The sequence below is a fragment of the Asparagus officinalis genome, chromosome 5, assembly GCF_001876935.1.
Source record: "Asparagus officinalis chromosome 5, Aspof.V1, whole genome shotgun sequence".
Lineage (NCBI taxonomy): Eukaryota > Viridiplantae > Streptophyta > Magnoliopsida > Asparagales > Asparagaceae > Asparagus > Asparagus officinalis.
In genome coordinates, this window is record NC_033798.1 from 18554259 (window position 1) to 18579784 (window position 25526).

General features: G+C 34.8%; 2 protein-coding genes across 3 annotated transcripts in view; one reads left to right on the top strand and one right to left on the bottom strand.

Moving 5' to 3' along the window:
* The window catches only part of LOC109842754 (serine/threonine-protein kinase HT1-like), a 14244-nt gene extending 6061 nt beyond the window's left edge, over window positions 1-8183 (top strand). Inside the window, exon 2 of the mRNA XM_020411633.1 lies at window positions 7599-8183. Coding sequence (XP_020267222.1) covers window positions 7599-7938 — 340 coding nt within the window. The 3' untranslated portion in view covers window positions 7939-8183. The remainder of the gene's footprint in view (window positions 1-7598) is intronic.
* On the bottom strand, window positions 8845-25265 carry LOC109843115. Of its 2 annotated transcripts, XM_020412049.1 has the most exons (11): window positions 25027-25263; window positions 21652-21752; window positions 21283-21448; window positions 20902-21201; window positions 20722-20815; window positions 19632-20446; window positions 19474-19552; window positions 14129-14184; window positions 10838-10944; window positions 10657-10744; window positions 8845-9593 (listed from the first exon to the last, which is right to left on the bottom strand). In XM_020412049.1, exons 1-11 carry the CDS (start codon window positions 25162-25164, stop codon window positions 9381-9383), a joined length of 2157 nt encoding a protein of 718 aa, XP_020267638.1. In that variant the 5' UTR covers window positions 25165-25263; the 3' UTR covers window positions 8845-9380. The 2 variants fall into 2 exon arrangements, with proteins under 2 accessions (XP_020267638.1, XP_020267639.1); XM_020412050.1 differs by lacking the exons at window positions 8845-9593; window positions 10657-10744; window positions 10838-10944 and adding an exon at window positions 10955-11833 and having other exon boundaries at window positions 25027-25265.

Here is a 25526-nt window from a genome sequence, read left to right on the forward strand (position 1 = left end):
CTAAAATATACCAAGTTTCTTTTACTTGCTAAACATGTCAACATCAACATTAAAAAAACATTACACATTGATATAATCAAATAAATAAATAGACTATTTACATGTAATATTTACAAAACAACTAAATACATATACTTATTAAATAAATAAAGCGAAAAAGACAACAATCATGATAAAGATATATAAAACAATGAGTAAGCAATAATATATATATATATATGATGATAACAAAATAAGAGAATGAAGAGGGAAAAAGATTATATGTTTAGTGTTTAGAGAATACATCACTAGTTGTCTCTAGAATTGAGGAAAAAATCTCTGATACTCAATGAAAATAAGAACTCCTAGATTTAGGGGGAAATTTGGGAGAATTTGGTTGAATTTAAATTTAATGGAAAAAAATCCCCAAAAAATAGCGTATAAAGACAAAAGAAGTCGAGTGTTGAGCCTAAGAGAAAGATGGCCTTTGATTTTTAATAGTCCTATATTCAAATTGGATTGAACCCATAACTACAAGATTTAAACTCAAAATTTTCACTCAAAAATAAAACATCGGGTTTGATTTGTGGGCTTATGGACTTGTTCATAGGATTGGTGGGAACAATGTTTATTTAAAGGAGCTAAGACTTAAGGGGTTACGCTCAGGTTTAACATAATTTGCATGTGGGCTTGACAAGCCATGGCCCCTCCTTGCCCCTTCTATCCTTCGCCATGGCTATTCCATTTTTCGTCTAATAATTAAAAGGTGTTCCTAATCACAAATTGCAAATCAGCATGAAAAAACCATTTTGAAAATATTAAATATATGTGGGTCTCTATGAAAAGGTCCACAATATTTCATTTCTTGCCTATTATTTTTTATTTAGTTCTTTAACTCTACTTCTATAGACAATTTCTTTAGTACCTCACGAGCGAAATTGACCCACGCGATGCAGCGATATTCGTGTGAAAAAGTCAAAAGGTAATAGTTTAAGTATTTGGTTTAAACATACAATGCACTCAGTCACTTTAACAAAAATATCGTGAGTTAAAGCAAAATTAGCAACCTACATCGATACCAATTGCTAATATACAAAACAGGTTTAAAATTAAGTCTTTCGGGTATGTTGGATCTAAGACAATTAGAGAATCGGTGGGTCAAATAGTAAATAGTGCTAAAACTTTCATTTTATAGGTAAACACCATTTTCGATAATTGGGCAAGTTTTTATTTTATTTTATTTTTTGGGGGGGGGGCTTCCTAGCCACTCATTTATTAATATAAAAAACTTTTTCATATCATGCAAGGATCCCTAGACAATATGAGTGACTAAAAAGTTTAGTGGATAACTTTTTGCTATCCACTTAAGTTGACACAAGTTTTGTTCTATATATATATATATATAGAGAGAGAGAAAGATATACATAATGGTTAACACATCTTACACTTAACCTCTTACTATAAAATATAGCAAGTTACAAAAAATATTGCACCTTTCACTGACTACCAACTTGTTGAAATACAAACTGAACTTAATATAATTCACTGGAGTATTCTGGTATAAGAGTGATTTTGCAATTGGGTGGATTTAAAAATGTGATTAAAACTTTTGGTTTAGTAGCCAAAAGAAGTTTTTGGAAAGTGAGTAAGTTTAAAAATATGAATAAAAATTTGGGTGGAGTATCTTTTAGATCTAAGAGTGATTTGGAAGCGGGTGGATTTGAAAATAATGCGGATGGTGTATAAGTAGAATTTTTTTAGGGTTTTTAATATCTGTCCCTTAGGTCTTTTAATTTTGGTTTAGCCCATCAATTAATTGAAATTGTTACATGCTCCCAAATTTTAAAGTTATTTTGAAATTAGTCTCTCAAATCATTAAGATTTTTTTAAGTCTCTTAGCTTTAAAAAAAATTCAATGTCTGAGGGATCAATTTCAAAATATGAAAGATTTAAGAGACTTTTGAGAGGAAAAAATCTCTTATAAGTGGTTGAGTTTGATAACAGAGTGAAACTTGGGGTCTATATATAGAAGAACAAAAAATAAGAAAATTTGGTGTACTGATTCGAGCTCGTTACTATCACAATCCAAACCTAAAGTTGCACCAACTTTGCTAACTATTCATTTGGTCATATTCAACACCTTTGGCTATATGATAAAGTCAGTGGAGACGAACAGTAGCTAAACACTGTTCATCTCCAAACTTTAGTATATTCGAGCAAAAGTAACCCACGCGATGTCACAGCAGTGGCATGGATAAAAATAACATTTTAAGCAATTGATTTAAAAATAATCTTATACTAAATCACTTAGAAGTTAGAAAGTAATTTATTCTGTGGGGTATTTTGAGTTTAAGAGTGATTTTGGAAGTGGGTGGATTTAAAAATAAAAGAGAGTAAATTTGGATTTATAGGCAAAAAAAAAAATTCTAATTTCGTTGATGATATCGTGAAATAGTTTGTAAAAGACCGAAAAATAATGGTTTAAACATTAGTTTAAAAATAGGCTAAATTGCACTTAAATGCCTACAGCTTCACCAATCTTGCACTTAAGTAACCCACATTTTAAAACAGAGCAAATAAATGCCCCAAAGTATTTAAATATTAGAGACAAATGCTGTAAAGTTTTAAAATGTTGTACTTTGGTGCTCTTTTATTTACCCAATGCTGGATATAAATACCCTCAATTTGTAAATGGTCTTGCTTATATACCCTAAAGTTTCTAAAAGTTACACTTTGCTGCCCTATTTATCTATAGAGGTCACTTTAAGTGTAAAGTTGGTTAACGCATATGGCATTTAACTGCAATTTAGCCTAAAAATATGCTAAATAAATAGAGTAGACGCTTAGAACAAAAATATATTAAGTTATAATAGCAATTTACACTATATACCAAACGTTGAAGTACAAGTTGGGTCTAAAATTAGTTCGATCCAGTAGTATATGTCTAAGAGTGATTTTGAAAGTCGGTGAGGTTAAAAATAAAGGGGATAAACTCTGGGATTCTCGGCCAAAACCCTTTTCTGAAGTGGGTAGTTTTAAAAATAGATTGTGATAAGACTTTGCATCCGCAGTCAAAAATTCTTTCTACAATCTATGATGCAGGAACACTATTAAAAAAGCAAAAAAATAAGTTAAAGCATTTAGTTTCAAAACACACTGAATATAATCACTTAGAATGAAAATATAGTAAGCCACGAGAACATACAATTTACATGGTATATACCAAATTGCTGAAATTGCAAGTAGATTCAAAATTAATTCAATGGAGAATTCTGAGTCTATATGTGATCATGAAAGTTAATGGGTTTAAAAATATAAATGAGGAACTCTAGTTTCATAGGCAAAAACTCTTTTTCCGAAGTGAGCGGTTTTAAAAATAAATTGGGGTAAAAATATTTGTTTATTGGTAAAGAAAACTCATATATAGTTTGCAACACTGCTATATTAGTGTGACAAGCCAAAAAAATATTTCTTCATTTTATTTGAAAATGCACCATATGCTTAACCACTTACAACACAAATATAGCAAGCTAGTGCCAAATAATTGAATCTACACTGTATAGCAAGCTTTTAAGATACAAAATGGATGTATAAATAATTTGGTAGGATATATTTGGTCTAAGAATGATTTTGGAAGTAGGTGGGGTATATATGTGTGTGTATATGCTAAAATTAATGGATGGTACCATCATGAGCACTATTCATTTCCCATTAACTTTAGTATATAGAAGCAAAATTGACTCGCCCTATGCCTCGACAAATAGCGTAGAAAAACTCAAAAAATGGTTTAAGTATTTAGTCTAAAAAATGCAATGCACTTTTAGTAAGTTAAAACAAAATACAAGCAACTAACACTATATACCAAATTGCTGAAATCCAAATTAGCTTTAGAATTAATTTGTTAAGAGTAATTTAGGTTTAAGAGTGACTTTGACTGTGGCTGGGTTTAAAAATTAAAAGGATTAAACTTTGATTACTGGCAAAAAACCCTTTTCAGAAGTGGGTGGTAAAAGTTTGGGTTTATAGGTAAAAAAAAATCCATATACAACTCTAGATGTCGCGTTGTTGCAAAAATCATAGCAACTTACAGTATACCTTGGATTAAACATACAAGTGTTCTTAACAATGGAATAAAAATATAGCACGCTACAGCACAATATAACAACTTACATCGTACACCAAACTTTTAAAATACAAAATGAGTTTAAAACTAATATAAATGATGGGTAATGCGGTTGTATGCATTAAAATCTTTTTGAGTGTGGGTGGGTTTAAAAAATAAACGGGAGTAAAACTTCTAGGTTTATAGGCAAAAAACCCTTTATTCTATACTTCTATATATACTACAGTTTTTTGGATGAACATCGTGTAGCTACAATAAGTCCAAAAATTAAAGTTCCAAAAGCTTAGCTGTATGGTAATTTTAGGTCTAAGAGTATCTTTGGACGTGGATAAATTTAAAGGTAAATAAGGTAAAATTTTAGGTTATATGCAAAAAGGCCTTCAAATTTAGTTAATTTTTTATATTATATTGATGGAGTATTTGGGCCTAGGAATGATTTTTCAAAGTAAGTGTTTATTGGGTCTTATATATATTATATATCTATATATATATATATATATATATATATATATATAGAGAGAGAGAAGAGAGAGAGAAGATGGGTATGTCTGGTACAAGCATAAAAAGTTGTGCTTGTAGTGAGTGTCAAATCCCCTCCACTCATTCAAATATGAGAACAAATTCACATGGATAGTGAGTGGATGAGGATGTGACACATCACTACAGCACAAAATTTGTGCTTGGTACCAAGCATACCCTATTTCTCATAATATATATATTGCTTAGCTGTATGGTAATTTTAGGTCTAAGAGTATCTTTGGACGTGGATAAATTTAAAGGTAAATAAGGTAAAATTTTAGTTTTATGCAAAAAGGCTTCAAATTTAGTTAATTTTTATATTATATTGATGGAGTATTTGGGCCTAGGATGATTTTTCAAAGTAAGTGTTTATTGGTCTTATATATATATATATATAATATATATATATATTATATATATATATATATAATATATATGAGAGAGAGAGAGAGAGAGAGAGAGAGAGAGAATATGGGTATGCTTGGTACAAGCACAAAAAGTTGTGTTTGGTAGTGAGGTGTCAATCCCCCTCCACTCATTAAAATGTGGGAACAAATTCACATGGATAGTGAGTGGATGAGGATGTGACACATCACTACCAAACACAAAATTTGTGCTTGGTACCAAGCATACCATATTTCTCATATATATATATATATATATATATATTAAGTTTTCTGTTGATGGCAGTGCGCGCATGATATGATACACCACTGTGCGTAATAAATAAATTGTTTAACACCTTAATGATTAATATTAGTACATGCATTAAAAATAGTTCCACAAAATAATATAAGTGTGGTATTTTAAAAATAGGATAGTTATGAAGTAGTGAATGACTTGTTAATTATGAGATAGTGGGGTAAGTCATGAAGGAGATTATTATTTACATTTTCCCCAAATTTGTCCTTTATTAAGTTAAAACTTATTGGAAATTGTGTATAATTTTAGGATATGTTTGGAATTTTTCTATATAGGGGTAGAACACCAAAAAAAAAGTTTTTCTTAAAGAATAGTATAGATATGGTAAGCTAGCGAGACTTCTGCTGTAGCTATGAACAGTAACTACTGTGGTAGAACCTTTAGTTTTTTATAATAGAAGATAAATGTATAGCTTTATCATGTCTAAACATGTACTAGGTAGACTATATAGCTTGGACCAGGCGGACTATAAAGCTTTTCCTGCAAGTCCATGCTTGTGCATGGTCAATCTCTCAGAATTATACAGAGACAAGATGCTCAGAAGAATCCATGACGAGTTAAAAAAAACTTTGCTTTAATGTCAAGAAGAATCGATATGTGGATATAGGTTGTTCAACAACTAGGTGAATGCTTTGTTGCATAAAGATATAAATCATTTTCGGATCTTATCTTACTATTTGCTGGTTATAGATTTCTTTTAGACATATCTTCTAGCTTCTAATTATGTTTATTTTTCTGCAAAACATGTGATTTTTTAATGGATGTGGGTTAATACACCATTTTGATAACTATGTTGCTCAGGCCTTCCATAATTCATAGGTATTTTTGCTGTATCTATTTTATTGTAGAACATTAACGTTCTGATTAGATTTCCACATAGGAAAGATGGCTTCACATTTTTATGCATAAATATATGTAGTGTTGGGTGAAAATTTCTGCTGCATCTACTTTGGTGTAGGAACTTTAATGTTCTCATTAGATTTCCACCTAGGAAAGACGACTCCACATTTATATACCTAAATGGGAATGTGAGAAGTCTTTTGCTTAATTTATGTGGTGTTAAGATGAAATTTTAATGAAAATATGTTAGATTGTCAGGAATTTATTTGGAAGTATTACCAATTAATCAAAGAGGTAAATTTAGCTTAGGCAGTGGATACGGATATGCCTCACCGCATAAGCACTGAAAGCAGCTATGGATACAGAATTCCTTATCTGGCAAGACATGGATACTATTCCTCAAATACATATTTATTGTTAAAATATGGATGCAGATAAGGGTATCTTATTTTTGCAAACAAACTAAATAACACTCTTGAGTATATGCAGATGCATGCGTATGTTACTAAAGCAAGTAAGTAATCAGAGGAAATTTGTTTCCACACATTATTTTTCCAGCTGTTTGAAAGTTGTGAAAAAAAATCAAATACTCGACATTTCCTTTTTTGTCAAGTGTAGGCATGTTTCATTTCTAGACATAGCTGTCCATGATTGAAAAATGGATATGCATGGTAACCATGTCTCAAGTACGTATCTGATACCCCTTAAGATTCTAGAATGATTCCTTCTCACCTATAATATGCTGGATATGAAAACTATAATTGTTTGTCTAATGAAAAAAAATTATCAGCTGTCCTCTAGATTATGTGCAAATCTTCAAGTGTTTATGCTCCTCCTAGGGTTAATGTCTGATACTGAATTATATGCGTGCTTAACCAGGCTGAATAATGTCCAACTCAATGGAAAAGAATAAAATACAGCTGGTTATGTCTAGTATAAATGGTTAGCTCTCTTAAGCATTATTTAACTTTCCGTATGAAACATGAATATTTCCTGTTCATTCTTTTGCCTTATTGTTCCTTTTTTTTTTTTTTTGCTTCTAGTTATGGTTCACCTCTTGTTTGTCTTCCGTGAATTGAGTATGCCTTAGTTCTTACCTTCCCACCTATAAAATGCTGGTATGAGTTATTACTATTTGTCTTGTAAGAGGTTGCCTTTTTTGAGCTTTCAATATTTCTACTCTCCTTATAGCTGTTATTCTTAACCAACGGATACTGCATTATATGCCTAAACCAGGCCAGATGTCTTTCGCCTGAATTGAAAAAGTTGTGGCTGTTTATGTTTTGTTGAAAAGGATCAACTTTTAGACTTTCCATACTATAAAACATGAATATTTTCCTGTCCATTCTTGTGTATCCATTTTGCTCAAATGGTTCTCCATTTGCCTTTGTTTTCATCTTCAGCAAATTAAGCATGCCTTGTTTCTTGTGTGCAGAGAGATGATCCAGCACAGACCCTACAATCAGAAGGTCGATGTTTATAGCTTTGGTATCGTCCTGTGGGAACTTATAACAGGCATGCTCCCTTTCCAGAACATGACAGCAGTGCAGGCAGCGTTTGCTGTGGTGAACAAGAGCGCTCGACCAATTATACCTAGTGACTGCCTCCCGGTGCTCGGTGAGATCATGACCCGTTGCTGGGATCCGAACCCTGACGCCCGCCCTCCCTTCACCGATGTTGTCAAGATGCTCGAGAACGCACAGGCAGAGATCGGAACCACTGTGCGCAAGGCTCGCTTTCGGTGCTGCATGACTCAGCCCATGACAACTGACTGAAACAAGAAAGTAAGTCTTGAAAGAAAAGATACTATAAAGGCCTATGTAACTACTACCATAGTATCAGACTTTCTGGTTGAGTAGAAGAACTTCATGTTGTGTATGTGGGTTTCTGTTGTTTTTGATATTATTATAGAAGGTTATGATTTTAGTTTGCTTATATTTTTATTTTCCCACCAAATGTTGAATGCTCTCTTGCTGTATCAAGCTCAGTGTTTTTGATTCCAAGTTGGAAAGTATTCTCATTTATCTTGCTCACCTGCTTAGTCCACCACACCAAGTACAATTTTCTACAGGATATGTATTCTTTTTAACTCAAGATTAATTTATCACCACGCGCGCATGGTTATTCGACGAATTGGGGATGCAACCGTAATCACTTCAATTTCCAAGGTAAAAATCAATAGATGCGTACGTTCAATTGTTTTTAGTCCATTATATTCGTGATTACTGGTAACACTCAATAGCCACGTATAGTTATTTTATTATTCTCCATTGCCATCATTTGGAATATCCAGCAATGAATTCCATCGAGCAAATAATATAACTTTTTATTGTTTGATGTCAAAAATGATTTCTCGTTCTCATTGCTCAGATTAAGCGACAAACAACAATCACACAGACCCTGGAGTACAATCACGAGGCTCATAATCGCCAAAGATAGCCTACAACAAGTACTATTGCTCTTGTTACGAGGAGACAACTTAAGGTTGCACAAAAAGAAGAGATGTCTTTAGGTTTTGCGGGCGTGCGTTGGTCTGCGTGCGTGTAAAATGGGCTCGGTATGGGTTATACGGCAAAGCATAAAGTTACAGTTGCAGTCTATGCCAAATTTAATTTCCTCCCGGAAAAATGCAGAAGGAAGTGATATAGTAGGGGTTAATTCCTCCCCGAAAACCTTGAGAATTGAAATAACCACCAATAAAGTCCAAACTCAAAAGTAAGTCACATATTTACAAGGTATTCCTCCGAGCTTGCTCAGGTTTACAAAAGGCTCTGATGTACAACGAGCAGACAGTAAAAACTATGTCTGTATGAGATTGATCCAGTTAAAACCAAGATTTCTAAAAATGATAGCAGAAATTGTTCCGATACACTTCCGTTTCCATGTTCATTCCTCGAAGACATAATTGGATGAATTACAGCAGAATCACTATGAAATATATTGCTGGAGATGAGTTCATTGTAAATAAACCAGAAACTGGAAGATATTGGAATATCCTGCAATCTTCTGTGCAGAATGAGAGAATCCAAGTTGAGGTTGTGGATGTATTATCCTGAACTGAGGTAACTGGGTGGTCATTGTACCAGCTTGGAAAATGGCTATGCTGAACGAGATTAGATCCCAGTTCGAACATAGCAATTCAACTAAGAAACCATCATGAGTAAGCTTATCTCCAGCTTGCAGTCAACTGCTACCTCCAAAAATATCCTGTCATGGTCTATCCCTTTGTAGTGGAAGATTCCAATCCATTCGATGAGGCAGGTGTGGGGCTCCCTCTATTTGCAGGATTTTCACGTCTCCATTGGAGGTGAGTGCTTGTATAATGGCCAGAGCCCTTCCAAGGAGGTTGAGGATAATATGATTGAATAAGCTTTGCGGGTGACTGGGATGGCACCAAGAAATCCGGAGGCACATCTGCTTTTCTCATCACCTGAGTACGATTGCAAACGATTAAAGATATTCTAATATCACAATGGACGTACAAGAAAATAATCCAATTTACATGTCCAGGTTAGAAGCATAAAAGTAAAGTTTCTAGATATTTCGAGTCTCTTGGAAACAACAATAAATTAAGGGGCTCGATTTACATACACATGCTAGTATGTTTGAAGGTTGTAGTTCTTACTTCTTAGAGATACGCAGGGTTTCAAGGTCAATACATGTAATGAACATACGAATTTTGTAATAAAACAGACAAATGACATGTCTATACAAAAATACCATTGAATGCTGCAATTTTCGCTAATTGGAAGAATGCTAAAAGTTCAATAGTTTAAAAGCATACTGGGCAAATGGCTAGGCAGAAGCAGTCTGGCACCCAGGCTACACAAGTTCAGGGTTAAGCTCCTCCATATGGTGCTCCTTACTTCAATAAATAAAAAATAAAATAAAATAAAAGGATTTACATGTGTCCCACCACTATCTCTAACCTTTACTGAGTGAAGGGAAGGGAAGGGAAGGAAAGGGAATTCTCTTCCCCTTGGTTTACACCCCAATTTGGGGGGTAACAATTTTTATACTATTAGGGGATGAACCAAGGTGAATGGAGGTGAATTAACTTCACCTCCTAAGTGTTCCCAAACAAGGTAAATGGAGGTGAATGGTTCCTCTAACTTCCCTTCACCCTCATTCCCCTCAATCCAAACAAGCCCTTAAAGCCCCTTCTTGTTGCCCTCTTCATTAGGTGCTTATTTACTTTTAGGAGAAGGTTTTGCAGTTTTGAGATTTCAACCATAAATCTAACCAATTTGAAAAACCAAAATTGTCGCCTCAAGATGGATAATCATGTAGGGTTCAAAGATCTTGATCGTCCTGAATGTTTACATAAGCTAGCAGCAGTACATTCATCTGCTTTAGTAGTATTTTCTTAAAAAATTAACTATGTTATTCCACTCATGAACTACTAAAAAAATTAAAACCAAACCACTCATGAACTATTAAAAAAATTAAAATCAAACCACTCATGAACTATTAAAAAAAAATTAAAATCGAACCTTCAGAATTCTAGAGAAGAATGATGTCCCACTCATGGATACTGCCTTGTCAACTGAATCCTTGTTGGCAAAAACAATGTATGCAGCTCTGTAGAGAAAGTTCAAGGTTCAAAAAATGACTTATTTCCTTATTGCTATTTAAGGTTATATCCCATACACAAGCATTAAAAATAAAAGATACCCTTTGGGTTGAGCTGTTACTGTGTCTGTCAGCATAACAATTTTAGCAACAGTACCACATTTCATGAAATGCGCTAGCAACGCTTCTCTCTGAGCTGCAAAATGAACCTGACGTTTCCACAAGAAAAAGAAATCATGTCTTATACTCTGAATTAATAACTAGCAAAGAGTATCCTCAAGAAAATATTACTGAAGAAAGAAATAAAGCAGGATAAGCTACTATAACTGTCAAAATTACAACACCTAATAAATATTAACTCAACAAATAATTAAAGAATACAAGGGATCAAAATAGGAATTAGAGGGGGAATTATCTAAAAGAATAAGCTCATTATTTAAAATGTATGGAACTTGTTGCCCCTCCCCAAAAATTGACATGTTCCTATATATACCGATCTATTAAATGCAACTCCTCTTATCTTTACTTGAATACGCAGAGCAGTGCTTCAACTGTGGAATGAGGGAGAATATGTCTACCAATATCACTTAAAGATGTGTATAAGATGGACAACATCATGCATAATTGTCAGTCTAACAATATCTCCAATCGAGCCAAGGTTCATACAAATTTCCTGGAAAAAAACCCTCATATATAAATGTGATATATTCGTATGAATGTCAAAATGTCATGCTCATGTACAATTCCCCAGTCTACTTGCTGGAAAGAATGACAAAGTAGATCTGGTTAATTGAAAACTAGTAAATGTTCTGTTAACTTCAAATGCTTGGGAGATTTTGATATGCACCGTGAGTCCAGTATGACATAGTTTTCAGTGACATGTCATAGATATAAATATGTCCACTTCTACCTAAAATTTGTCAAAATCACAATTAAGCAGGACTGATGGGCACATTAGTAATGCAGTGAATAAACTTATTTTACTTAAATGTATTGCAATATAATGATATGAATGTTAAAGTAACAACCACCTGAGTTATTCTCACAAAGTGGACGCACATAGATGATAAACTCAAATTACATTACTGCCGTCAAAATCTACAGAAAAGTAGAAAGATCTTAATAAAAAGTGTGTGGCTTGTATATTGACGGTTATTAGTGCAGAATAAATGTACAGCGAAGTAGAAAGATCTTAAAAAGAAGTGTGTGGGATACATATTGATAGGTTTCTGTGCAGAACTATTTTCAGATAGCCTAACTAATTATGATTGTGATCTTATCTAGATAGTATAGTGACAAGTAGAGACTAAAACTTTAACAAACATCCAAGGCATCCATGTATGTCCTACAAGGTTGTGAAAAGCCGAGCAACGCAGAAAGATGTCGCTTAGGCTTTTTGGGGCTTAAGCAGGAAAAGATGCCAAGTCAATTTTTATTTTTTTAATATAGAGACAAATTTTCAATAAATAAGCAAAAATAAAGAAAAATCTAAAAATAATAAAACAAGCACTTTTTTTGGGGGGGGGTTGGGGGGAGGGTGTTGTTCCTACATGTGACTATGTGACGTCTATAGAGATCTTGAGCATAAAAATGACAAAACTAAAGGATCTAGAGTTCCACACCAAGTCAAAAGCATAAAAATTTGAAGTGTCAAATATGGCTTTAACAATACAAGGCAACACATCTTAAAAGAAAAAAAAATTTACCCTGTAGGTCCACACAAGCAATTCAAACCTTCAAAATCATAACAGTTCCACCAACAAGTAATTCTACAACATGATCAATACAAGAGTAAAAACCACTAAATTAATGTTCTAGAATCTTAGACAATTTTCCATGCCATTATTGTGCATTCATCATTATCATTTATCACAGTCGAAGATCCATAGTTCTTATTAGAGCATATACAATGTTTCCACATTTAACTTTGGATCCCCTTGTTTCATAAACTTTCCCAAACAAGTTTACAACTTTCTCCTCCGATATTCTAATCTTTTGAAAGATGATAATAATGACATTGTGAGGTGCTTGTGAAACTATTGAGTCCTTAATGTGCAATTTTCTAGCTCCAGACCTCATAATTGACACCTACTGAGTCCTTAAATGTACAACTCTAAACCACACCTTTATGCAAAACTAGCTCCCTTTATCATTTAACAGCCTAATTTAGAATTGAACATTTCCGCATATCTCGAGATGCAGCAATATTTCAACTAAGCAGTTGCCAATCAGAACTACATTCATCCACTTGAGAAAAGTCAGCTATAATTTCATGCATCTCCTACTTTTTCCAAGTAACATGATCACACCAAAGGAGAAAAAAAGTAGTATATTGTATGCTTTCAAATTGGGTGGCTACTCTTTTTTCACATCAAAACTGCCCCCACAGCACAGCATAAAACATAAACAGCATCCCACAAGACCCAAGCATTCCGCCAGTCAGCAGCCTTCATCAGCAACATCACCATGTATCTTAAATTCTGTTGTGATAAGAAAAACTAAGCATCCAAACAAAGAGTATGGGAATTTACACAAAATCTCAATCCTGGCCATGAAACCAATCTTAGTACTTGCTCTATCGTGCAAGTGTAGTATATGTCAATAACAACTTTCAGGAAACAAACCTGTCATCAAATACCAGGACTTCAATATACACCTTCTGGGGTTCTCAAAGATTGTTCTAGCATAAATCACTAAACAGTCATAATTTATGTATTTGCTGCTGTAGTTCATATGATAAAATCCACAATAGCTGCAGCGGATTCCTAGAATGACTTTTACATCTTCCCAGTATACTTAATTAACTTGCATCTTTGCCAAAATATCTCTCTGAATATAAATATTAAGCTACTTTAAGGTCTGGTTGGTTGTGAATCTAAGTAGTTGTTGCATACTGTGATTACGCAAGCAGATCTGATAGTTGGTTAGCAATAAGATGTGAGTTGCAGAAACTCAAGCAGCCAACGGGTTTCAATCTTCGTATCACATGTGCTACAACAGAAAGCAATGCAAGTTACTGCAAGTCAAGCACTTGCAGCTTAAGTTACATGTTATCAAACAGACCTTAGTAAGATTGACGCCTAAACTATCCACAGTCGTCGAAGAAAAGCACTCAGAGTTGTTATTATTGACTTTCTGTATTAAAACACTACAAAAATATTTATAAACTGAATTTTCCAGCATGCTAAAGGTAAATCTTTTGGAATATCAAAATCCAATAAGAGAAATTTGTAATTCATCAGAAAACAAACTAGCAGCAACTGTGATAAGAAAAATTTGTCTGCTTCCAGCTATATGCAATGTTATAGATATCCTGTGCATCTGACAGGCAAAAGAGAGAAACATAGGGAAAACACCAAGAAAAAGAACCAGAGAAATGTTTTCTTTGCATACATTTGTTACAAGAACAGTCCTTGACTCTAAATCTTCTTCAGAGTGATTTTGCACACCTGCAATAAAAAGTAATTGACAAAATGATCCAAATTCATAAACATGCAAATAATACATATTACATGAGGATAACAGAAAATACCAGTCTACGTATGCAGAAAAGAAAGTAAAGTTTAGAAGATTAAAGTTTCCAATAAGAAAATGACAATCTTTTTTCTTGCATGCAAAGGGATAACAATAAGACTTAATAACCATCCAAGCAGAGGTTGAGCCTTGGTGCAACAGTAAGGTTGCTGCATCCTGACCCGGAGGTCAAGGGTTTAGGTCTCAGAAACTCCCTCTACATTTGCGGGGTAAGGTTGTGTACATCTCACCCTTCACAGAGCCACAATGGGGGGAGCCTCATACACTGGGTCATCCTTTTAAACCACCCAAGCAAGTAACAGGTATATTTTTTACCTGATAAAATTGGACCATGAATAAAATCAAGAGCATAGCTCCTATTTTCTTTGGTGCCCACTAACATCTCCTAACTGGTTTAGACTAATTGACATCGATAAAATTGAGTATACGATAAAAAATAGGAGCAGGCAACAGAGAGATAAAAAAGAATACATTTCAACAGTCTGTCTCCATACATGTCTAAGAACTTTAGAGTATCAAAGGAAAAAGAATAATACATGTAATAATACATGTCTAAGAACTTTAGAGTATCAAAGGAATAATACATGTCTAAGAACTTTAGAGTATCAAAGGAAAAAGAAGTGGACAGCATATAACAAACATCGGCGAGCAATATAAATGAGAATACACAATATTGATGAAAATTGGTGATTGAAACTTTAAACATCAAAGAATTTCAACCAAACAAGACGGTCAAAAGATTCAGCTTACAAAAACTAACTCAAAATGCATAAAAGTAAATGATTGTATACGGATGTCGTCAACGTCAAAAAAAACAGTTTCTACAAGTTAAAAAGCTAAGATCAGAATGATAATGCAAAGGCCCTAACCGAGAATTTTATCTTACACCCATCCACTAGAAAAAGATCGATATATTAATATATTAAGGGTCTGACTACATCACTTATGGTTATTTAAACCGAAGCGTTGCACTAACACTGGATAAGCCTTTTGATTCCTGCAGATGCCTTTGATTTATGGTACATTAAAGTAGAAAAAGCATCTAATTTGCTTGGAGAATTGCAATGGGAAAAGGGGATAAGTAGCAAAACCTTTAGCTTGAAATCCCGCAGTCCAACTCATGGATTTATAAGCAAGAGAAGAAGTTTAAAACTAGACTTGATTTATTTTGCACATTATATATTATGGGACTTATTTTCAGAAGCTTTTAAGCTATGTTAGTTTCCAGTGGCTTCTGGATGTTATAATAAAAATTGTAAATAAATCATTTGGGTGGCATACTAATTTGTTTGCTCAAACCTAGCTTACTTAGATGAGGTTATAAACTAGTTTATCAAAAGCTTGGTATACCAACTTCTTAAAATGGAGCTTATTAGCTAACTTATTTGGTCTTTTACCTAAACATGTAGATATAAAAAAGCTAACTTAAAAGCTACATCGACCAAAAAATAAGTCCCCAAATACCTTCTGCACACCCTCAAAGCATGAGGCGGAATAAGTTAAATATATTCTTAAGGTCCCTTCCTCTACATCAAAACCCCATAAGTTGCAGTGAGGGTTAGGGTTATAATTTTATACTGTAAGCCGCATACCACAGGTTGAGCATCCTTTTCATTGATCGAAATCTAGGCTATTTGACGTAGCATTACCATTTTTCAAAATTCCGCTTTAAATCTAATACATGTGGGGTTTGAACCAAGGCAAATCCGATATCATCCTAAGTTTTTTTGGTTCCACCAAAGTTATGAAGTTTTCACGGGGTCGAGGATATAATTTTAAATTTGAAAATATATATTTCCTTATGTGTAACTTAAAGCCAAACAAGCATTAAACAAAAGACAACTCTTTTAGTCTATGCTTGAAATTGGAATCTCATTTGCTCATATAGAATAAAATGGAAAGGCCTAACCAAGGTTTGAAATCTTCATATACCAACAATTCTGGCAATATTGGAGGTTTTGAGGGTGTAAAAGATTTTGAGGATTGGCAGATTATGAAAGCAGTTTTCAAATAATAGAGAAAACTTGAAGTGATGGAAGTTTTTCTTACCAACTAAGTCTAGGTAATGTTTTGATAAAGCCATCCATATAGAATAGCTGATGCAACAGAGGTACGGTATGTGAATGAATATTGTACCATGATCAAAATCATAGAGATTGTATAAGTTGCCTACAAATTTAATAAAGTGTAATAGCATGTATAATGCAAATAGATTTAATATTCCAATATTCACCAATATTGTTATATTTGAGTTAACATTTCTTGAAAGGTGGGGATCTTATTTGAAGGTCTAATACTTGGAACTAATCTCAACAAACAATTTTAAAGTAGTGTTTTGTGGTGATTCACATGGGCTTTTGTTTAATATTATAACAATAATTCAACATGATTTTGGGGTTGAACATTTTTAATTGTTGTTAATATGTAAAGTTGGTTATCCATTGAGGGTTTTTTAGTAATTAATACAGTTGGAATATTATTTTTACGGTTATATTTTTCTATGACACATCATGGTGTCAACACATAAACTTGTCGTTGCCCATGGTATTTCTAGTACAACATTTTATTATGATTACGATCAGTGGAATTTTAACTATTGCTAATATTGTTATTGATTTTTCCGACAATATGAATCATAAGCACTAGTATCATTCGAGTATCAGTCATATCCATTAGGGAGAAGGCGGTATGATAGATAGCAGCCAACAAAAGGCTATTATTGACCAATAACAATTTTAAGGTTGTTATTAGAGTGGCATGCTCAAAATCATACAAGACACACACATACCCCCCCACACCCACGCACGTGCGTATACACACACACACACATATGGAGAGAGTGTGTGTGTGTGTGTGTGTGTTGAGCTGCAATCCACTTGAGTCGATAGAAGCTTTTATCCATCTACCTTTCTAACCATTGAATTGACCTCTTAGATCAATATCTGAACCAATTAATAACATCCATTCATTAAAGTATAGGGTAGTTCAGGAATAGTAAACAAAACAAATATAAAATAAAAATAAAAAATGAATTAATGCGTAATCATCATCTTCTTCTCCATCCCTTTAGGGCGCTCGAGAAAAAAATTTCTAAGATCCCTCTTCGCTTACACAAGTGCTCCCGGCGACATATAGTTGTTAATCTATTAGAGAATATGGCTTTTAGAATGAAGATTGAGTTCCTGCAAGCACACTCCGATCAGGGACTTGCATTGAGCAAAAGTTTAATGTCAATGAACCCAGAGGTTAGTATACTAATGTTGTTGCCCCTTCAATAAGTATCATATACATTAGGTTATTAGTTGCACCCTGATGAAGATTGATCTGAACTAAAACCCACAATCATGTGTAGGTTGCTTGTATCCATTGTTGCGAATCGTGCATATGTTCCGTCTCATAATCTTGTGAAAATATTCTGAAATTACATCTGGATGCTCCTAATTCATTTCTATTGGATTGCAAACTAATCCTTTACTTGAGATACAATAAATAGCTTGCGGAATTAAGAACTGTGACTACCCTAATTAGTAATTACTCAATTCAATCTCTAAAAACCGCTATGGACTCAAATGGTTATAGTTCCGACGCCATGAGCGGAATCATGGCACCGTGTCAGAGTTTATTTGGAGCTGACGATGGCGATGGAGAGAGGATGACGCCAAAATTAGGGTTTCTGTCATTTCTTTCAATGGAGAATACAATGGACTTTAGGATAATGATCAAGAGGGAATGCAACGACTCCTGATTTTTTTTCTTCAGCCGTCCTAGAAATTCGAACCGATAATTAGTCCTCATTCCTATTTTCTGCTTGCTTTTGTTCCCAAACTACCCCTCTTATAAAATAAGGGATATTAATTTGATCAAAATCTAGATATCTAAAAGGGAGGAAACGGCGCCATACACATGGTTGAGAAAAGTTGGGACTGGCATAAAAGGCTTCTAATCACTCAAGTCGCGATTCTAGCTCAACTCTCCGCCTCTGTTATATATATATATATAGGAGGGAGGAGTGAGGATACGGGGTCATATATATATATGAGTATGATACGTGTATACTATAGGAGCGGTGAGAGAGAGGAGAGGAGGAGAGAGGAGTTAATGCGTGTATCTTTGTTATAGGAGGAGATTTCCTCCTTCACGGCGAGTGTAGGTGCAGCAGATTCCCCACATCCCATCATAAAGGTAGGGAGAGAGTGACTGAGCTTAGGTGGGGAAGGTTGGTCCTAGCCTATGATGGATGGTGGGATGTGTGCGACATAGGCGACAAGGAGGGAAATTTCCTCCTATGAGAGAGATACCCATTAATCTCATATTGGATATGTATAATAATATATATATATAATATATATATGTGTGTGTGTGTGGTGTGTGTGGTGGTGTGTGGTGTGTGTGTGTGTGCTGGTGTCGTGTGTATTAATTGGCTATCTTTTTATTTTTTTGAGATATTGTTAGATCTGGCATAAGTGTGGCATAACAATAGTTAGAGCAATCAGCACCTTGATTTAGAATGACTAGCAAAACAAGGCATCTTTAACTCTAAAAAAGGCCACAAATAATTTAAATATTAAAAATAACATTCAAAGATATTGTTGTACTCTCATAAACTGTTACAAAAGTTCATGCCAAGGATTGACGAGCATGTTGTAGATTAACTGATTAAATAGTTATTAGAACAACAATACTCCTGATTTCCATGATATTTGCACTAACCTCATCCAAACACTGGATCTAAAGGGTGTGGCTCTTTGTCTATGCCTTTCACTTGCATAATACAACTACAATTGATAGTACATACTAATAATTGTAAATTTCCAAACACTTAAGCCCCAACGAAGTTTCTAAACATGGCCCAGATATATTGGTGTACTTATTTTAGAATGGAAAATTTTAAATTGACTACACCTGTTAAGACACTTTGCAAGATAACAGAAATTAGAAACATGCAGATTATTAGATTGAATTACAGCAATGCAATCTGAATGAAAGTTGGTCTTTTTCATGCAACTTGATGCAATGGGTCCAAAGCACGATTTCATGTGACTTTACATTATAGAACAATTATAAGGATGGAATGTTTCAAATAAAAAAGAAAGTGAGAGATATTGCATATAAAGAGGAGCCACTTGGAACTATGCCCATAACATTTGTAGAAGGGGCATGGCCCCACAATTGAACTGGAAAGAATAAATGCACTGTTTTAGGACCTGTTAATGCTGCCTGCTTCCGAAGCTCAACCAATTTTGTTTCCATTTGGCGGAGTGTCGCATTTACAACCTGATCTTGCTGTGATATAAATTCTTACGAAATTAGAATGTCAAAAAAAATAACTTTTTATGTATGTACAGTAGGATGTATATCTTACATCTTTAATTGGCTTGCAATTTGCAGTAGGGCACTCTGCTTTGCAAGGAGATTCTGAGTTAGATGGCAACTGAATATTTTTGGGAACTGGTTTCTTTGTCTGACGAGTCACTGAAGCACTTTTGTTTATCTGAAGTGAAGATGCACTGTCTGTTTGTGAGTTCTGCACTACACTTGCAGAGATGACTGGGTCGACTTTAATTGCTTGAGAATAATGTTGTGCCCTTGCACGAATCACTGAATTTTGTGCTGAATCAGAAACTAATGTAGTTGAACGTTTAGCTTCAGATGGAAGTTTGCTCAAACTTCGGTTGTACTTGACCTGAAACGAATTTTCCATCTTTGGAGGTACTTCTTTAATTTTGACATGATTTTCTTTGCGAACAGAAGAGGCAGAACTGTTGCCTGAGACAAACTCACTATACAGTCTCTTCCGCCTAGAATTGGGACTACTTTCCAGTTTTCTACATTTATTGGGGCTGTCTTCGGACATGGCCTTGTGACAACTATTATCAGCTCCAACTGACTCCCGGACTAAATTGCTGCTTACTCGAGCATTTTGCTTAATCCACATTGACCGAGGATTTTGATTCTCTTCCGCTTGAGAATCTGGTAAATCCCTCCTGCTGAGATTACTGTTGTGTAGATTGCTTTTCTCTCTCATCTCAGCATCATCCTCATTGCATGCTTTCCCTAATCTATCCCAAACATTACCACGTGGTCGGGTAATTTGATGCCGTACAGAATCTACAGCTGCTGACTGCAGCCTAATCTTAGCAGAATTTCTCACATGCAGAGGCCTTGGTTGGTGATTCTCTGTGTATAGAAGATTTACTAATTCAGTAACCTGTTAATATATTAGTGGCATCTGCACTATATAAAGGCAACTTTAAAACTAAACTACGGCACGAACATATAAAAAAATAAAGAGATCCTCTGTAGCTTGAGTCTCAGCAAATACAGGCTGTGGGCCTAAACATAACTAACTCATCATTATATAAGGATCTAGATTGTGTTGTGACCAAAGGATGTTAACAAGTAAATTTCACTGTGAATACACTGTGGACAATTATAAAAACAGTAAGGCTTGCCTGTGAGGGTAGATCTCAATCCCCTTCTAGGTTGTTCTGTCCTTGGTGACGGCAATGGTTGATGAAGCAGTGCGCTAGAATCAGTTTTGGGAATCTGTTCTCCCATACGCAATGACCAAGTTAGATAGCTCATTTAGAAACAAAAAAGATAAACTAAGACGTAAGACTTAGTCTATCGACCTTCTGATCTTGATATTGATAATATAATTGCTCATCATCAGTTAAATTTTCAGGAGCACATCTCACTATGGAAGAAAACTGCTTTGTGGCACCAGTGCTATTAGCTGCACCAGAATGCTCATTTGCTAATCTCTTGGGACTCACTTCATTTAAATGATCTTTTAATCTCTCATTCATCCCTTCCGTAAAATAGCCATTCATGCTGGGGCACCACCTTTGCAGGCTCTCTGGAATTTCAGTAATGTTTGAACCATCACAGTTTGTGGAACAGTATGGTCGATCATACATCCCACTTTCAGGCTGCAAAAAAAATATTTACTTATATCAATGGACAATTAAGATAGTACTTCATGTTAAACAAATTTGATCATGAATTATTACCAATTGAATATCAGACTTTCGAGTTGACAGGATATGAAGACTTGGCATGGTGCCAGATTTCTGTTCTTTATTCAAAATATCATAGCTGCTTGTGATGTCAGCTTTAAGATTTGATGCATCAAGTGTCCTTGAAATATAATTTTCTTTTGCGAGATGATTCCAAAGCCTACGTCAAGGTTAAATATGATAGTATTATTATATAATTAAGAAATGCAGACCTTATTATAAGCACTCGTTAAGCAAAACAGTCAATGCACTTAGTGCTCAAGAGGGAAACTAGCCAAAGGATAACTTATGACCGAAGTTTTATGTTCTAACAAAAAAGAAAAACCAGTTCTCAAAACAGAAAATCGCTGAGTTAGAAGATACCATGTAACAAATGTTCCACTGTCTTCACCAAGAAATGCCTCAAGGTCGTTACGTGCCTGATTCTGACTTTTGCCATTACAAACAAGCACTACAATGTACTCCTTCAGAAAGAAATGTAAAATGTTAGGCGCATCATAATATATTCCATGTTGCTTACAAGTTACAACTCAATACGACACTAGAAACTAAAAGATGCAGAAGAAACATTACTCCAATCTCTAATATACACTAACCCACATCCACTAAAAAGTAACTGCACAAAAATTAAGAAAACCATGTACGCTAGCAAGTCCATAAACACATATTAGACAGGAAATAATATGTCCAAATAGACACTCAAACCTCATCTTATACAATAATGGTACATATACATATAGCTTCATAGACAGATTACAGAGTGGTACAGAATTCTTGCATGGCTAATGCTCCTATTTGAATATTCCTGCCTGAAAGGGCTTTTCATCTGCAAAACAGTACCTTTCCTCCTCTTTCCTGTTGTTATTCTTCCAGATTCGGGTTGACAATAAATAATGAAGCGATTAAAGGAAATTTGTGATCACAATTCAGTTAGAACTTCTCTTAGATCTATAGAATCAAAACAGCTAGTGCCAATATATGTTGCATGGAAGCGAGTATTGGTGTGGGTACCAGTACAAGCAAAGAACACAACAGATCCGTTAAAGGTAGGGTACAGAACAGTGGAACACAACAGATCCATTAAAGGTAGGTACAGGAACACGGCTATACATAAGCGCAAATATATATTGAAATTAATAATTTACATAAGATCAGTACTGTTTTTCGTTCATACGTTATGAGATTTAAAATTTCTATAACATTTTTTTAATGTTTCTTTTATTACTTAGATTATAAATAGTAAAACTGTGTTTTTTAATTAGATACCAAAATGACCCTTTAGAATCATTGTCCTGCACTACTTATGGGCTGAAATGAACCAGACCCACGTCCAACAGATTTCAAAAATTGGATGTGAAGTGTAATATACGCATCCAAGAAGTGTATGAAGTGTGTTCTGAATTAAAACATGTCATACATAATCAATTATATAATACATGTTTTAATTTAAAACAATCCTCATACATTTCTTAGACGTGTATTCTACACTTCAAAGTAACCTATTTCGTTATTTGGGATCAATCTTTTGTCACGATAGTGAGATGAGATTGAGGATGATGTTGTCCATCGAATAAAATCAAGATGATCAAAATGGAGGGGTGCTTCGGAAGTCTTATGTTATCGTAAAATACCTATGAGACTAAAGAAAAAAATTCTACAGGATAGTTATAAGACCAACAATGCTTTAAGGTCGGAATTTGGGCCAATTAAGAAACATGTGCAAAAAATGAGCAATTTATGAGAATGTTACCATGGTCTTCTAGGTATATACTAAGAGATGATAAGAAACAAGTGTATTCGTAGTAAATTAGAGGTTACTCCAATTGAAGATAACAAGAGAAAGAATAGATTAAGATGTTTTGGATGTGTACAACGAAGACCTCTTAATGCACCGGTTAGGAAATGTGATAATATTGTAGTTATGGGACAGAGATCTAGAGATAAACCTAAAGGAAATTGGTTGGAAGCAATTAAAAATGATATGATAATGATTAATTTAATGAATGAGATGGCCCATAATAGAACGGAATGGAAGAATAGAATTCATGTAGCCGACCCCAAGCATTTGAAATAAAGGCTTTGTGGTGGTTGTTGTATATTCTACACTTCACATTTATTTCTTATATACAAGTCTTATGTAAATGGAAAAAAATAATGTTGTTATGTAAATTATTAATTTTAATACTTATTACGTAGTCGTGTCCCCATAGCCCATCTTTTACAAATTTGTTGTGTCCTATACCCCATGCAATTTAGATGTCAGGTATGGGTGTTGTATACAGGTAAACTATGGGTAGAAGTGCCCATGTAGCACAGGTGCTAATTGGTGATGTCTAAATGTTCCCAAGAAAAGTCGGATTTGGGTACACACCCATAAGTTTGCTCGACACTTCACTTGGACTTCGCTGAGTGATAACAACGTGGTTCAAATTGGTAATGGTTCCACGCCCTTATGGTTGGGTTGGGAGTTAAGTCATATAAAGACTTAAATTCAGATGGAGGGGAGTTGGATAAGTTTTATAACATTGTCTTCTATAAGTGCAGAGTCTTGGAAATAAAAGGAAGAGAAAGGATGGAGTATGTAGGATTTGGAGAAGCTCATCATTTAATTGATTTGTTCTACATTCCACATCATCTTGGGGATCTGATTGGACATTTCAAGTTTTATAACATTATCTTCTCTAAGTGCAGAGTCTTGGAAATAAAAGGAAGAGAAAGGATGGAGTACGTAGGATTTGGAGAAGCTCATCATTTAATTGATTTGTTCTACATTCCACATCATCTTGGAGATCTGATTGGACATTTCAAGTTTTATAACATCATCTTCTCTAAGTGCAGAGTCTTGGAAATAAAAGGAAGAGAAAGGATGGAGTATGTAGGATTTGGAGAAGCTCGTCATTTAATTGATTTGTTCTGCATTCCACATCATCTTGGAGATCTGATTGGACATTTCAAGTGTTGTTTAGAAAGAGGTTCTACGTGTGACTTGTAGAGTTTAGAGCTTGTGAGGTAAACCCTTGCACGTTTCTTATTCAACTTTTTGTTGGAGCCTCAGATTTCACGGAAGCTATTGTGTCGTTCTCTTCTTGGTGATATAGTGGAAAGATCCTCCTTTGTGGATGTAGATCCCAGTTATGGCCGAACTGCTTTATGTTTTGGTATTCCAATGCGGTTAATATTGTGTTGTTCATTCCACACTTAATTTTTCCTACTCTCACATTGATCTTGGGACTGCATTCCTCTCTTTGGTTCCCAAAAACAAATAAAATGACATGAATAGCTAATCAGATTTACCACTACAACTATCACTTGGGCCGGGGGTGGGGGGTGGGGCTACTAAACTGCACTTGGTTCTTCCATTACATGGTCTGCGTAGTTATCCGATACGAAACAAAAAGGCATGAACAAGTAGTCAAACCGTAAGAGGACATCAGCGTTCTCTCAGATAACAGCATTCAAGCAAAAAAAAAACACAATCAAATGGGACCACTTTCATGTGATTTTCACTTCATTAATCCAACACGCATTACTTTTTTTCCACTAAACTTGAAAACAAGGATCCAACACGAACAACAATCTTGAATCTACAACAAAGTTTCTAACCCTAGACAAACAGCGAAACAATTGAATCACCTACGAACTTCACCAAAAACTGGAAGAAATCATCGAGAGAGCCAAACACCATAACAAATCGATCAAAATTGAATCAAAACGAAACATTATGGAATCAAGAGATACCGCGAGGACATCATCGGTGTAATTCCCTAAGAAATCGAAGAGCTTCCTGTTGACGGCGTCCCTGAGCTTGATCGCCTCCGCCGACTTCCGATCCATTCTGTACGATCTCGGCTTCGACGCGAACAGTTCCTCTTCCATCTCTCTCTCTCTCTCTCTCTCTCTCTCTAGGGTTTTCAACTCTCATCAACCATTTCGCTCGTTTTTTCACCCTTTCGCTCGATAGAGAGAGAGAGAGAGAGGGGGGGAGGGGTTACGGAGTAATGATAAGGATCGCGGCGAGATCTGACGGCTGAGACTGATCGGGTTCTTGAAATTGTGACCGTCCGCTTTATGGGTGGGGGCCCCTTATTTGATGCAACGTTTGAGCTTGGGCCTTTTTAGGCCACCTAACTGTTTGGGCTTCGCAAAGAATACTGGGGACTGTGGGTTCTAAAAACGTATCAAAATGGTTAGATTGTTATTTGGCTTTTTGGAAGTGAAGTAAATAAGAGAATATTTTT